This window comes from Equus asinus, unplaced genomic scaffold (genome assembly GCF_041296235.1).
Source record: "Equus asinus isolate D_3611 breed Donkey unplaced genomic scaffold, EquAss-T2T_v2 contig_1, whole genome shotgun sequence".
NCBI classification, from domain to species: domain Eukaryota; kingdom Metazoa; phylum Chordata; class Mammalia; order Perissodactyla; family Equidae; genus Equus; species Equus asinus.
In genome coordinates, this window is record NW_027224738.1 from 1,254,919 (window position 1) to 1,267,180 (window position 12,262).

A 12,262-nucleotide genomic window follows, 5' to 3' on the forward strand; every position below is an offset into this window, starting at 1 on the left:
AGGTCTGAGACTGGGATCTGAACCCATGAACCCCGGGCCGCTAAAGTGGAGCACGTGAACTTAACCACTATCCCACAGGGCTTACCTCATGTGCTTTTAAACATAGTTGTGATCATATTTTGTCTACAACTTATAGCCTGCTATTTTTGGTTAGCATTGTAGTGTGAACTATTTTCCATATTATAATTGAACTTTTTTGAATTATTTTTAATGGATGGTATGATATTGTATGACTTTTATGCATACCTGTTTATTTAGCCATTATTATACATTTTAATTATTTACAGTGTTTTCGCTGTTGTAAATAACTCATAGATCAGTATCTTTTGTGAGTAAAGTTATTTATTAAGAATTATTTTCTTTGTATAGATAAAAAGAAGCAGAATTACTCAAGAGATCAAAGGCTTATTGCCAAGTTGTTTTCTAAATCCTTTTATTACCACTGTCCATATGTGAGAGTGTCTACTTCAGAGTAAGTTGTCCTACAATGGGTAGTCTTTTTTTCCCTTAAGTATTTGATAAGTAAAAAAAGATATACATTTAACACTTTTTTATGGAGTTAATGATAGGTTACAATCTTGTGAAATTTCAGTTGTACATTAATGTTTGTCAGTCGTGTTGTAGGTGCACCACTTCACCCTTTGTGCCCACCCCCCACCCCACCTTTCCCCTGGTATCCGCTAAACTGTTCTTAGTCCATAATTTTAAATTCCTCATATGAGTGGGGTCATACACAGATTATCCTTCTCTTGCTGGCTTATTTCACTTAACATAATTCCCTCAAGGTCCATCCATGTTATTGCAAATGGAATGATTTTGTTCTGTTTTACAGCTGAGTAGTATTCCATTGTATATATGTACCACATCTTCTTTATCCATTCATCTGTTGCTGGGCACTTAGGTTGCTTCCACATCTTGGCTATTGTAAATAGTGCTGCAATAAACATTGGGGTGCATAGGACTTTTGGGATTGCTGACTTCAAGCTCTTTGGATAAATACCCAGTAGTGGGATGGCTGGATTGTATGGTAGTTCTATTTTTAATTTTTTGAGGAATCTCCATACTGTTTTCCATAGTGGCTGCACCAGTTTGCCTTCCCACCAGCAGTGTATGAGGGTTCCTTTTTCTCCACAACCTCTCCAACATTTGTTAGTATTAGTTTTAGATATTTTTGTCATTCTAACGGGTGTAAGGTGATATGTTAGTGTAGTTTTGATTTGCATTTCCCTGATGATCAGCGATGATAAGCATCTGTTCCTGTGCCTATTGGCCATCAGTATATCTTCTTTGGAGAAATGTCTGTTCATGTCTCCAGCCCATTTTTTGATTGGGTTGTTTGATGTTTTGTTGTTGAGTTGCGTGGGCCCAGGCGACTCGGCCCCCACTGCAGCCTTGGTCCTTCCTGCGGGAGCGGGCGGAGGTGCCGGGTGTCCGTGTGTCCGCTGGCCGCATCCTCAGTGCACCTGCTGTCTGCTGCCCTGTTGACGTTTATGTGACTGGCTCCTACCTTATGGTGTGCGTTAGCGCTACATCCTGCGTTGTGGTTACGTTCTGCCCTGTTGGTACTTTGTGCACTGTCGTTATTTTGGACGTTCTGGTTACTTGGTACTTTGTCGTGACGTTCCACACTGTCGTTCCATATTGTTACCTTGTATGTTGTGGTACTTTCTGCCCTGTCCTGACATTCTACGTTTTGTCGTGTGGAACCGGCACCAAGACTACAGAAGCCAGAATACTCACCCCCTCACCCGATTTTTGAAGAGAAAACTTTCCGGTGTCCTCTGCAGCTTCAGTATGTTTTCTCAGCCTCTAACGAGCAGGGGAAGCTGGGGCGGGCAGACCCCTTTGTTCCCAGTGCGTTTTCAGGGAGGGAACAGCTGCTTGGCTGCATCTGGGTCCCAGGCTGGGGCCTCAGCGTAGAACCCGCTCCTCCGCGAGGAGCCTGTGGCAGGTCCCCTTTAGTCGTGGGCGGGCGGGCAGGCTTTGCTTCTGGGGAGAGCGCCACCTCCCCGCTGTGCGAGCGCTGGCAGGCGGCCCCAGATCTGCCCCAGATCGGCTGTCCTTGCTGACCTGTTTGTGCCCTGTGCGTCCACACTGAGCCACAGCCGGGGTCCCTGCAGACACCGCCCCCTGCAAGGCCTCCCGCACCCTCAGCAGTCGCGCAGAGAGCTGCTCAGTCAGGGCGCGCCAGCTGTCCCCTCCCGCCTGCACAGCCGCCGGCCCGCCCGCCCGCGGGAGGGGTGGCCTGCCACCCCTCCTCCAGCCATGTGCCCTCCTCAGCCTGTGGAACGCGCGCCGCCTGGGCCGGCCCCCACAGCGCCTGGCCAGCGACGCACGGAGTGCGCTGAGCCCAGCCACCCCAACCGTCCTGCCGGGCGCAGCTGCCGCCCCGAGCCCAGCGGCCCCAGCCAGGCCCAGCCCCGAGAGCAAGAGCCAGAGCGAGGTGCCTGGCCCGGGCCCTGGCGGCCCACGCGAGCCGACATGCGGCTCCACGAGCCGTCGCTGTGCCAGGACCCCAGCCTGAGGCAGGAGCTGGCCTCACTGGCCCGCGGCTGCGACTTCGTGCTGCCCTCCCGCTTCAAGAAGAGGCTCAAGGCCTTCCAGCAGGTCCAGGTCTGCCGCATGTCACCCCCCCGGCCCACCCGGGTCCCTCCCGAGTCCCTCCCTGGTGTGGGGGGGGCGGGGGCTGCTCGCACCCACCCGTGCAGGGAGCGTGGGTCCCGCGTGAAGTCGCTGGGAGAGCTCCTAAGAGCTCGCCCGTTGCTGGAGTTTTGGCGGCAGGTGCCGCGGTGTGGCCAGGATGCAAGCCCCCAGCGCGTGGACAGGTTCTGGCTCGGGTGGGGACCTGACCCTGTGGTCCCGGTGGGAAGCCTGGCCCATGGTCACGGCCATCTCCGTGATGACACGGCCCTGTGGGACGCCTGGCCTTCTCGGCCACATGGTGTTTACTGGGCTGTGGGGATCTGCACACATGGGCCGGGCAAGTGGATGGCTCGGTGCTGATAGTGAGTAGTTGGCGTGTAGACACCCTCTCCATGGTTGTGTGTGCTCGGAGGAGTAAGACCTGCTGTGTCTACACCTTGGACGTGTTACGAGTTAGTTTGAGGGACCCAGTCGTTTGGAAGCATCAGACAGCCCGTGATCCCCAGAGTCTGTCTGTGACTCGAGGGGTCTCCGTGGCATATCTTGTCCTCGCCTCAGCTCTGGGCCGGTGCTGGGGGCAGGGCCACAGGGCTTGGGGCCGGGGCTCCTGCTCCTGAATGCCTCACCTCTTGCAGTTAGACACCCGCACTTTTTCTGTAGGCCAGGACTTAACGTCCTGTTGTGGCCAAAAAAAATGACATCCAATCAGACCGGGCCATCTGGGGGAAAAAAAGACCTGCCTTCTGCTAATATTTTAATGGGAGTTTTTCTGGGATCATATCTCAGCTTTTACACAGCTTGGGAATTTTTCCTGTCTTGTGTCTTCCAACTTCTGAAGTTTTGTCTGCAGCTGGGGAAGGTGTGAGTCTGTCCCTAGATTTTAAGGAAAGTGCCTGCATTTGGAGACCCAGGAGTGGAATCTGCCCCACGCGGGTCCTGCTTTGACGATAGGAAAACAGATGTGGGGCAGTTAGGGTTTCTCCTGATGGTCCACTGGGCTGTGTGGGAGACCCGGAAATCCCTCCAGCCTCGCCCAGGATGGTCGTGCCTGGGGGCCCGGCTCCCCACAGAGCCCATGCAGGAAAGTCTGCATTGCTTTAGGGCTGCTGCTTATCAAATGAAAATCACTTTTTGGGAATCAAACTTTATGAATTCATTTCATGGGAAGCTGTTTCTTGTCACAGAAAACATGTCTCAACCTTGCTTCTCAGCCGTGACGATGTGCATTGCGTAACGTGAGTGCTCCCTGGGCTGCAGGCGGTGGACCAGTGGGTCTTTCTCATGGGGGTTGTGGGAGGAGCAGAAGGAGAGTTCTCCTGGCTCCTTTCATCCCAAGATGTTGGAGGGCGGATTCGGGACACAGCCTTGGGGGGGTCAGCCAACATCTTTGGGAGAGGCTGGGGGTAGAGGGAGAGGCTGGGGGTGGAGGGAGGGAGGTGGTGCTTCAGCCTGACGGCCACGCCACCCGCTCAGTGGGCCCCCCTGGCCCGGAGCAGAGGACCCTGGGGCACGGCTGTGCCGTCCACAGTGGAACCATCCCTGCTCCCGCCTCCCATGTCCACCCGCCCACCCTGCCCAGGGATTCTCGGGCCTTCTGGGCGCCAAGCAGCGCCAACTCCCGGTGGTCACTGCAGGCTCTCTCAGGCCCAGGACATGCTCGGCTCACCCCGCTGGAAGGGGTCCTGAGCGTCCTGTACCCCGGGGGTCCCATCACCCACTCTCCACAAACAGGCTCAGGCACAGTTGACGGGCGCCTCTGCTCCTCCACTCTGTCACCTTGCTGTGGGCCCGGACACGCTGTCCAGCCTCCCTGCAGGGTCCTTCAGGGCACACAGACCCCGCTGAGCGTCATTCCAGACCCCAGTGTGGCCACCCCCTGGGGACAGTCCTGGACTCTGAGCTGACCTCCCCTCCCTGGGGTGACAGCGTGGCCTCCCAGCTCTGCCTGTCCCAGATGGCAAGTGGGCCACAGTCTGGGGTCCTAGTCTGGGTGGGGTCACAGTACCCTGCAGGAAGGGTCATGAATACCCCCTTTGATCCACATTCCCAGGACCCTGGCAGCTGGAAGCGGCCCCTCTGTCCACTCGGCTGTGGATGCAGGTTCCCCTCACAGGCCACTCCAGAGCCGCACACACGCCCCCTTGGGAGCCCGTCCTGTGGGGCAGGTGCAGAGCCAGGCTGACAGTGTCCAGGCCGGGGACCCCGCTCAGCCGGGCTCCCCCGTCTGTGTCAGTGTTGGGAACACAGCTCTGCTCCCTCCTGTGAACGCGGCTGGCCCAGCAGCCTCCACAGTGAGCCCGGCCCCTCCTGTGCTGGAGGGAGATCCTTCGCACGAACCCGTGTGCAGGGCCTGGCTCCCCCGTTGTTGTCTTTGGCTCCCCTGTGTTAAACTTTGACCTCTGGCTCCCATCTGTCAGCGTGGAGTGTCGTTCACGCGTTTAGTTGGCGCACCTCCTGCCAGCTGGTGTGGAGGGTCCACGGGAGCCGAGGAGAAAGCTCGCGGCCCACAGGGGCCTCCTGTTGGGTGCAGCATCTTTGGGGCCTGGGCTCACCTGGAATCCACAGGCTGTCCCCCTGAGCTCCCTGGCCCCGTCCAGGGCCCCGTCCCGGCCTTGCTGCTGCATCCGGTCTCAGACGGGGCCGCCCAGGACGCTGCTGGGCTTGGCCGCTCCGGCCCAGCGTCCCTGCCTGGCCTGCTCTCATTCTGCCACCTGTGCCCTGTCCTGGCCCGTTGGAGTCGGAGGGACCCATCTGATGTCCCAGCACGTGCCGTCTGACCCCTCTGGGACCTGACCGTCCGAGGCTGGTGTTGGGAGGTGTGACCCCAGAGACACAGCTGGACGGATTTCTGCTGGGCTCCCCCACACCCTTCTGCGGGAGAAGAGATGCCTTTGCTTTATCCCAGGGCTTGGATTTTGGTCGTGGGGGCACCGCTCCGCCCCACTGTGTGTTCTGGGAGGCCCATGGGCGAGTCTGAGGTCCCAGGAGTGGGGTCGAGTCAGGGAGCAGGCGGCTGGGGCCCTCTACAGAAGTAGCTCTCCGTGAGGCCGTGCCCCTTGATCGGGGCTGCAGGGGGCCTGCGTGGGGCGGGGCGGGTGGGAGCCCAGGCAAGAGGCTTGGGGACCCGAATGCCCCTTGGTCGGCTGGTTGTCATTTTTTAAGAGGCCTGAGCCGTACTTTAGGACTCTCCTTTCACACACACACGTGTGTGTTTTTGCCACTTTTGTTCATTCCAGTCATCTGGCCGCGTCCCCTGGAGGTCGGGGAATGCGCCCCACGGTCCCTGCAGGACCTGCTGAGACCTGTTTTGCGGCCCAGGAGGTGGCCAGCCCCCAACGGCGTCCTGTGTGTTGGAAAAGAATGTGAGAGCTGCAGCTGTGCTGGGGCCGCATCTATTTCTGTCCCGGAGATTAAACTTGTAAATCTCCCGTGTCTGCAGCAGGCTGTTTGTTTCTCGTTGTCCGGTCAGCTCCGTCATCGCTCCGGGGAGCTGGGCCCGGCCTCCCTGGGGGCTGGACCTCTGCTTTTCCCTGCAGCGTCTGCCGTGTCCGTGTGGGGCTCCTGGGGCCGGCATCGGCCAGCTCTGAGGCATGTCGTTTCCCCTGGTCGCCTGCCCTGACGCGGTCCCTGTCTCTCTCTAGTACTGTCCACACCTCCACCTCTTGTGTGCACGTCAGTCCAGCCACCCCACGGCCCCTCTACCCTTTTCCGTCTTTTGAGAAGATGCTCACCCTCTGCACCCTTCCGTCTTATGTGTGTCTCTTGTGAATAGACACGATTCTCTTTTTCCTTTTGATCTTCATCTTTGTGCCGTTTGTCTGTTTCCACGTGTTATGACTGTTCGTCCATCTTGGTTTATTTTCGTCCTGTCCTTTCTTGCCTCCTCTTTCTCTTTTCCTCTCCTACTTTGGAGTATTCCCTTGCTCCTAGCTGACTGCTCATCCTAGAAATGGCCACTACTGGATTTTTCCAGTTGAAAAATTAATACCTTTGCCTTCCAGCTCAAAACACTCAGATGGGGGCTGGCCCAGTGGCGCAGCAGTTAAGTGAGCATGTTCTGCTTCAGCGGCCCGGGGTTCACCAGTTCGGATCCCAGGTGCAGACATGGCACCACTTGGCAAGCCATGCTGTGGTAGGCGTCCCACATATAAAGTAGAGGAAGATGGGCACGGATGTTAGCTCAGGCCCAGTCTTCCTCAGCAAAAAGAGGAGGATTGGCAGATGCTCAGGGCTAATCTTCTTCAACAAAAAAAAACAAAACTCTCAGACACTTCCATTCCATGACCCCATTCATTTTATACTGCTATTGTTGCCTTTGGAGGGTTTTTAAAAAGAAATAAAATCGCCGCCTTATGATGATTCACACAGTCAGCGTGTTGAGATTTGCCCCCCATACGCCCCTTTCCTGCATCTCCGACCTGCGTCAGGAGCACTTGGCTTCTGCCTGACGCACGGTCCCCCGCACATCCTGCACCAGCGTCTGCTGACAGTGGCCGGCTCGCTTTTGCTTTTCTTCCGTTTTGGTCTCAAACTGTCTCCATGTTGGTTTTGTGTGGCAGACACCTCCCGGGAGGTGGCGTTTGGGCGAAAGGGCAGCCGCTCTCCTCCAGCTCTGGCCCCTGCATTTCTGTCGAGAAGCTGGCTGCAGGGCTCCTGGGTCGCTCCTTTGGAGACGATGCCCTTTTCTGTTCCGTTCCATCTCTTTGTGGCAGGTTCTGAGGATCTGCCGCTGTCTTGGGTGTTGTCCAGTCTCGTCGTCCGGTGTGCAGTGTGGGTCGCTCCAAGGACTCCTGCTTGGGGTTCCTTGGGCCTCGGGTCTCAGGATGTGTCTCCAGCTCTGCAGCTGCAGGCTCAGCACCTGCGTCTCCTCCCTCCCGGGGCACGAGTCCCTCCCAGCTGTGCTGCTCTGCTCTCCAACCCAGAAAGCAAGTGTGTTTCCTGTTCTTCTGGACGTTTTATTTGGGGCTGTCTTAAGTCTCCTCACTCTTGCATCTTCAAGCCTCTCCCTGTCTTGATATATGAAGCGTGTCGGCTCTCATTCTCAACAACGTCAGAGTCCGGAGTCTTCGCCAGCCCAGCTGCTCCCTGCTTGCCGGCTCTCCCCCATGGTGCCTTCCTTTCATGTGTGTTTGTGCATTTTGATCATGAACGCCTCACTTTCCTTGGAACTTGGGGCGTTTTCTGAGTCCCGAGTTGAGGATGGTTCACCTCAGCACATCTTGCTGCTTCGGGGCACTGCTGATCTGTGGCAGCCTGACGTCGTCGGCTGGAGGGTTTGGGGACCAGGCACAGGATGTACATTTGGTTTGCACACTTGACTGGGAGTCTGCTGTGAGCTCTCGGGAGCTTCGCCACCACCCCTGCCCGCAGCCCCTTGATGCAGCACCAGCTTCCAGGCCTATGATTGTCCTTTCCTTCCTGGGGTCAGAGGTTGGTGGGGATTTATTTCCACTTCATTCTTCTCGCTGCAGGGGCAGCCCCCAGGATCCCGCTCAGGGGGCAGCCTCCGTCGAGGATGCTGGATGTTGCCTCCTGTCCCCGAGCTCTGCAACACTGTGAGGTGACGGTCACTTCACCCCCTTGAGTGCACTCCCTGAAGGCAGCGCCTGTCCAGCCTCTCCTGGCCTCGCTGGGTGCCCCTTCCCAGCGTCCATGCCCTGAGAGTCCTTCCTCTCTTGCCAGTCTGTGAGGCACTCAGGAAGATGTTTGTCAAGTGCTCTCCCCAGCATTTCCAGCTGCCTTCCTCAGAAGGGCTGGTCCGGGTACCTGGGTCTTGACAGGGCCGCAGAAAGAGCACACATGTTAGCATTTACTTCTCCCTGAGTCGATCCTGCAAGTCCAGCACCAGAACTGGGTCATCCAGTGTTGCGCTGTCCCTCAGGGAGTGAGTTGGTGGGAGACGCTTGCTTCCCCATGAGTGTGAGAGACATGGAAGGTTCCAGGCTGGGAGAGACTCACTGTGGACAGAGGGAAACAGAGTCATGTGGCCAAGTTCTCTGAGGTAGCAGCTTTCTGAACACAGCGAAAGGTGTTTTCCTTTCAGGGGAGCTCTTTGGGATGTGCGTTCCATCACTGCATATTGCTGGGGGCCTGCTCTGTGCCAGGCACTGGAGGGTAGCTGCACCTTCTAGTTGGGATGACAGAAAAGCCTACAGAGCCTGACTGGGATGACAGTACCTGTGAAGGGGCGGCAGGTGGGGTGGGATGTGTGTTCTGTCAGGGATGACCTTGTGACCTGCGGTGATGTATTCTGTGAGGGGGCAGCAGATGGGGTGGGATGTGTGTTCTGTCAGGGGTGACCTTGTGACCCGGGGTGATGGTTCCTGTGAGGGGGCAGCAGATGGGGTGGGATGTGTGTTCTGTCAGGGATGACCTTGTAACCTGGGATGATGGTTCCTGTGAGGGGGCAGCAGGTGGGGTGGGATGAGTGTTCTGTCAGGGATGACCTCGTGACCTGGGGTAACGGTTACTATGAGGGGGCGGCAGGTGGGGTGGGATGTGTGTTCTGTCAGGGATGACCTTGTGACCTGGGGTGAGGTTCCTGTGAAGGGGCGGCAGGTGGGGTGGGATGTGTGTTCTGTCAGGGATGACCTCGTGACCTGGGGTGATGGTTCCTATGAGGGGGCTGCAGGTGAGGTGGGATGTGTGGTGTGTAGGATGACCTTGTGACCTGGGGTGATGGCTCCTGTGAAGGGGCAGCAGGTAGGGTGGGATGTTTGTCCTGTCAGGGATGACCTTGTGACCTGGGGTAACGGTTACTATGAGGGGGCGGCAGGTGGGGTGGGATGTGTGGTGTGTCAGGGATGACCTTGTGACCTGGGGTGATGGTTGGTGTGAGGGGACGGCAGGTGGGAGTGGGCTCAGGCGGGGGGTGTTGTGTTGTCTATTGATGACATGCTAGTGGCAGGTGGGATCTGATCATGGTCTTAGATGAGGTAAGGCAGTGTTTGTGGGGCGCCTGGGAACAGTAGGCACAAAGGCCCTGAGGTGGGCAGTGACAGGGGCAGTCATTAGCGCCTCCACACACCCGCTGTGCCCCAGGGAGCTGTGGTGCAGTGGTTCTCAAACTCCTGACCCAGGGGACCGTCCTCCTGTACCAGCGTGTTGGTGGAAGGGACGTGTGGCACCCTCAAGGGAAGCCCTCCTGCTGGCAGCAGCCAGTGTGGCCATGCGGCGTGTCTGCAGGGCGCTGTCAAGAGCACCAAAGACCTGTGGTTGTGTCTTTGCCCCTAAGTTTGTAGCTGTCTCCCTTCCTCCCTCCCTCCATCTGCCAAATTCCCCCCAAATTCCCCCCGTCCGCATGGCTCTGACCACAGGGGCCGTCTCTCACTGCGCAGCCCATGTGGGCGTCCTCCCTCCACCATGGTCAAGCTCCCCAGGCAGTAAGCTCGCTCGTGTCCCACTCTGCTCGTCCTGTGCCGCTGTCCAGAAGGTCATGTCTCATGGAGCTATGCGTGTGTCCTTGGGGCCAGGCCTCAGGGCCCGGAGCAGAGGAAGACAGGAGCTCTGCTGTGTTCCAGGGTCAGAAGGACCCGGGCTGCCGCACGAGGCGAGGGGTTCCTGGAGATCAGCGAGCTGTGTGTCCACCCCCAGGAACAGACACACGAGCTGAGGCAGAGACAGGCCCTCACGTGGCAGCCCTGGGCGTGGAGGCCTCATGCGTGTGTGTGCGTCTGTGTGTGTGTCTCCATCGCGACCAGCAGGCCCTTCCCCGCCAGTCCTGACTGGGAGGCCCATTTGGCTGTTGGGCCCCATCCCCTTCCTGTTCCTGCCCCTGGAGACAAGCGGACCAGCAGACGGTGGGGGATGGAGAAGGAGGAACAGGTGACTGAGCCGGTGCCATCGCTGTCGTGGGAATCTCTGCGCCATGTGCTCAGGAAGCGGGTAGAAACCGTCAGATGTGGTTCATCCCGTGCAGTGTGAATACTGCCTCCTAGAGTGCTCAGTCTGCAGCTTCGGAAGACACGTTGGCGCGTCTCCACCCACAGAGGTTTGGTGAACTTGCTCCTGACGCGTGGTTTCTGCCCCTTGCGAGGCCCACACAGGACCTGGGGCTCCCCGTGCCCTTGGCCCAGGCTGGCCCCTCTGCCCGGGTGGCCCATCAGCTTCCCCCTCTCGGACTGCGGCCGAGCCTGCATCACGGGGGCCCGGTGTCCATCCTCCTTGGAACTGGCCCCCCATGTCCTTCTCTATACCTCTGGCCTCTCCTGTTGTCCGAGGCCTCCCCGCCCAGCAGGGCCATGGGAGGGTCGATGGGCCACTGTACAGACCTCAGACGTTGTCCCCGTGGTGCCGGTCGTTCTGAGTTCGTGAGCACAGGGCACGTGCTCAGATGTCATAAAGTAGCTCCCAGTGCTGCCTTGGACCATCTGTTAGACCAACGAGAGAATGAAGCCGACTACAAACGTGATCTAAAAACTCCCGTGTGGTGACAGACGTCACAAAGTAAATAAAAAGACGTGGGGCCTGGGGACGGAGGACAAAACTCACAAAGCCGAAGACACGTGCCGCCCTGGGAATGGTCAGAGGAGGAACAGAAATGACGGCACAGCGTGGAGTAGAGAAGGGGCAGGGAAGATGGTGTCCTTGCCTTTTAGACAAATGAGGAGATGCTCCACCTGGTTCAGAGTATGGTGGGGGTGGAGCATGATGCCTGTGTGGTGTCTTAGTTCCCCCAGACGGCGGAACCTCAGTTTGACAGCGCCCTCTGCTGACGGGGCAGGAGGGAATGCGGTGTCGGAGATGGTGGTGGCCCCCGGAGCTCCTCCCACAGGAGCACGTGGACGAGCCACACTCTTGCGGTGCTGAGGCCGTGCCGGCTGCCTCCCTGTGCTCCCATTCAGATTGGGGCCTTTGTAAGCTTCTTGCACTCGCTCACCTTTAAACAACGCAGGACAGGCGCCTAGCCCGTGGTGGGGACCGCCCACCTTTAGGACTGTGGTGTGTGCAGACACCAGCACCAGGGACACCAGGCCCCCAAAGCCCCCTCAGGAGGTGCTTGCATGTATCCTCACGCCTAGGACAGGAGCCACGAGCACTCGCTGCTGCTGCTGCTGCTCCACAAAGGGGCATGCTGGCCTCCCGCCCTCCCCTCACGTGTGGTGGCGGCCGGGTCACCGCGAGGTCACCAGGGCACAAAGGCCACGTTACTTCCCCAGGCAGAGCCGCCAGGACCCCAGGGCAAAGCCTTGCTCGCGGATCCCAGCCTGGATTCGCATCTGCGTAGACTGAGGATTCATGAGGAGGTCTGGTCGCCATGCGTGACTTGTGCAGATGAAGACAGACTTCCTCGTGAGTGTCCAGCGAGGTTCCAGAGCTGTCGCTTGGCAGCCCTTGGGCAGGAAATGTCCCTATGTCTCCACAGGAGGGGGGCACAGATAGTGGGCATGAGCGACACAGGGCCTGACACCACATGTCCAGGACGCCCCAGTGAGCCCACCCCGCTGCTTTCAGGGCTTCGTGTGGTGGAGTCAGCATCACGCCGTCGCCAGCTGGAGTGTGCCTGTGGCCATCCAGGGGGAGGAGGGCACCCATGGGGACGCTCGGGCCAGCCAGGGGGGCGAGGGTGAGCCTCGTGGTGGATTGCTGTGCACTGACAGCCGCAGGAAGATTTGATTTA

General features: G+C 58.1%; 1 protein-coding gene across 1 annotated transcript in view; it reads left to right on the plus strand.

Annotated features, from left to right (window-relative positions):
- The first annotated feature begins 2,107 nt into the window (after positions 1-2,107).
- Positions 2,108-12,262, plus strand: part of LOC123282444 (serine/threonine-protein phosphatase 2A regulatory subunit B'' subunit beta-like) — a 56,029-nt gene continuing 45,874 nt past the window's right edge. Inside the window, exon 1 of the mRNA XM_070503372.1 lies at positions 2,108-2,613. Coding sequence (XP_070359473.1) covers positions 2,266-2,613 — 348 coding nt within the window. The 5' untranslated portion in view covers positions 2,108-2,265. The remainder of the gene's footprint in view (positions 2,614-12,262) is intronic.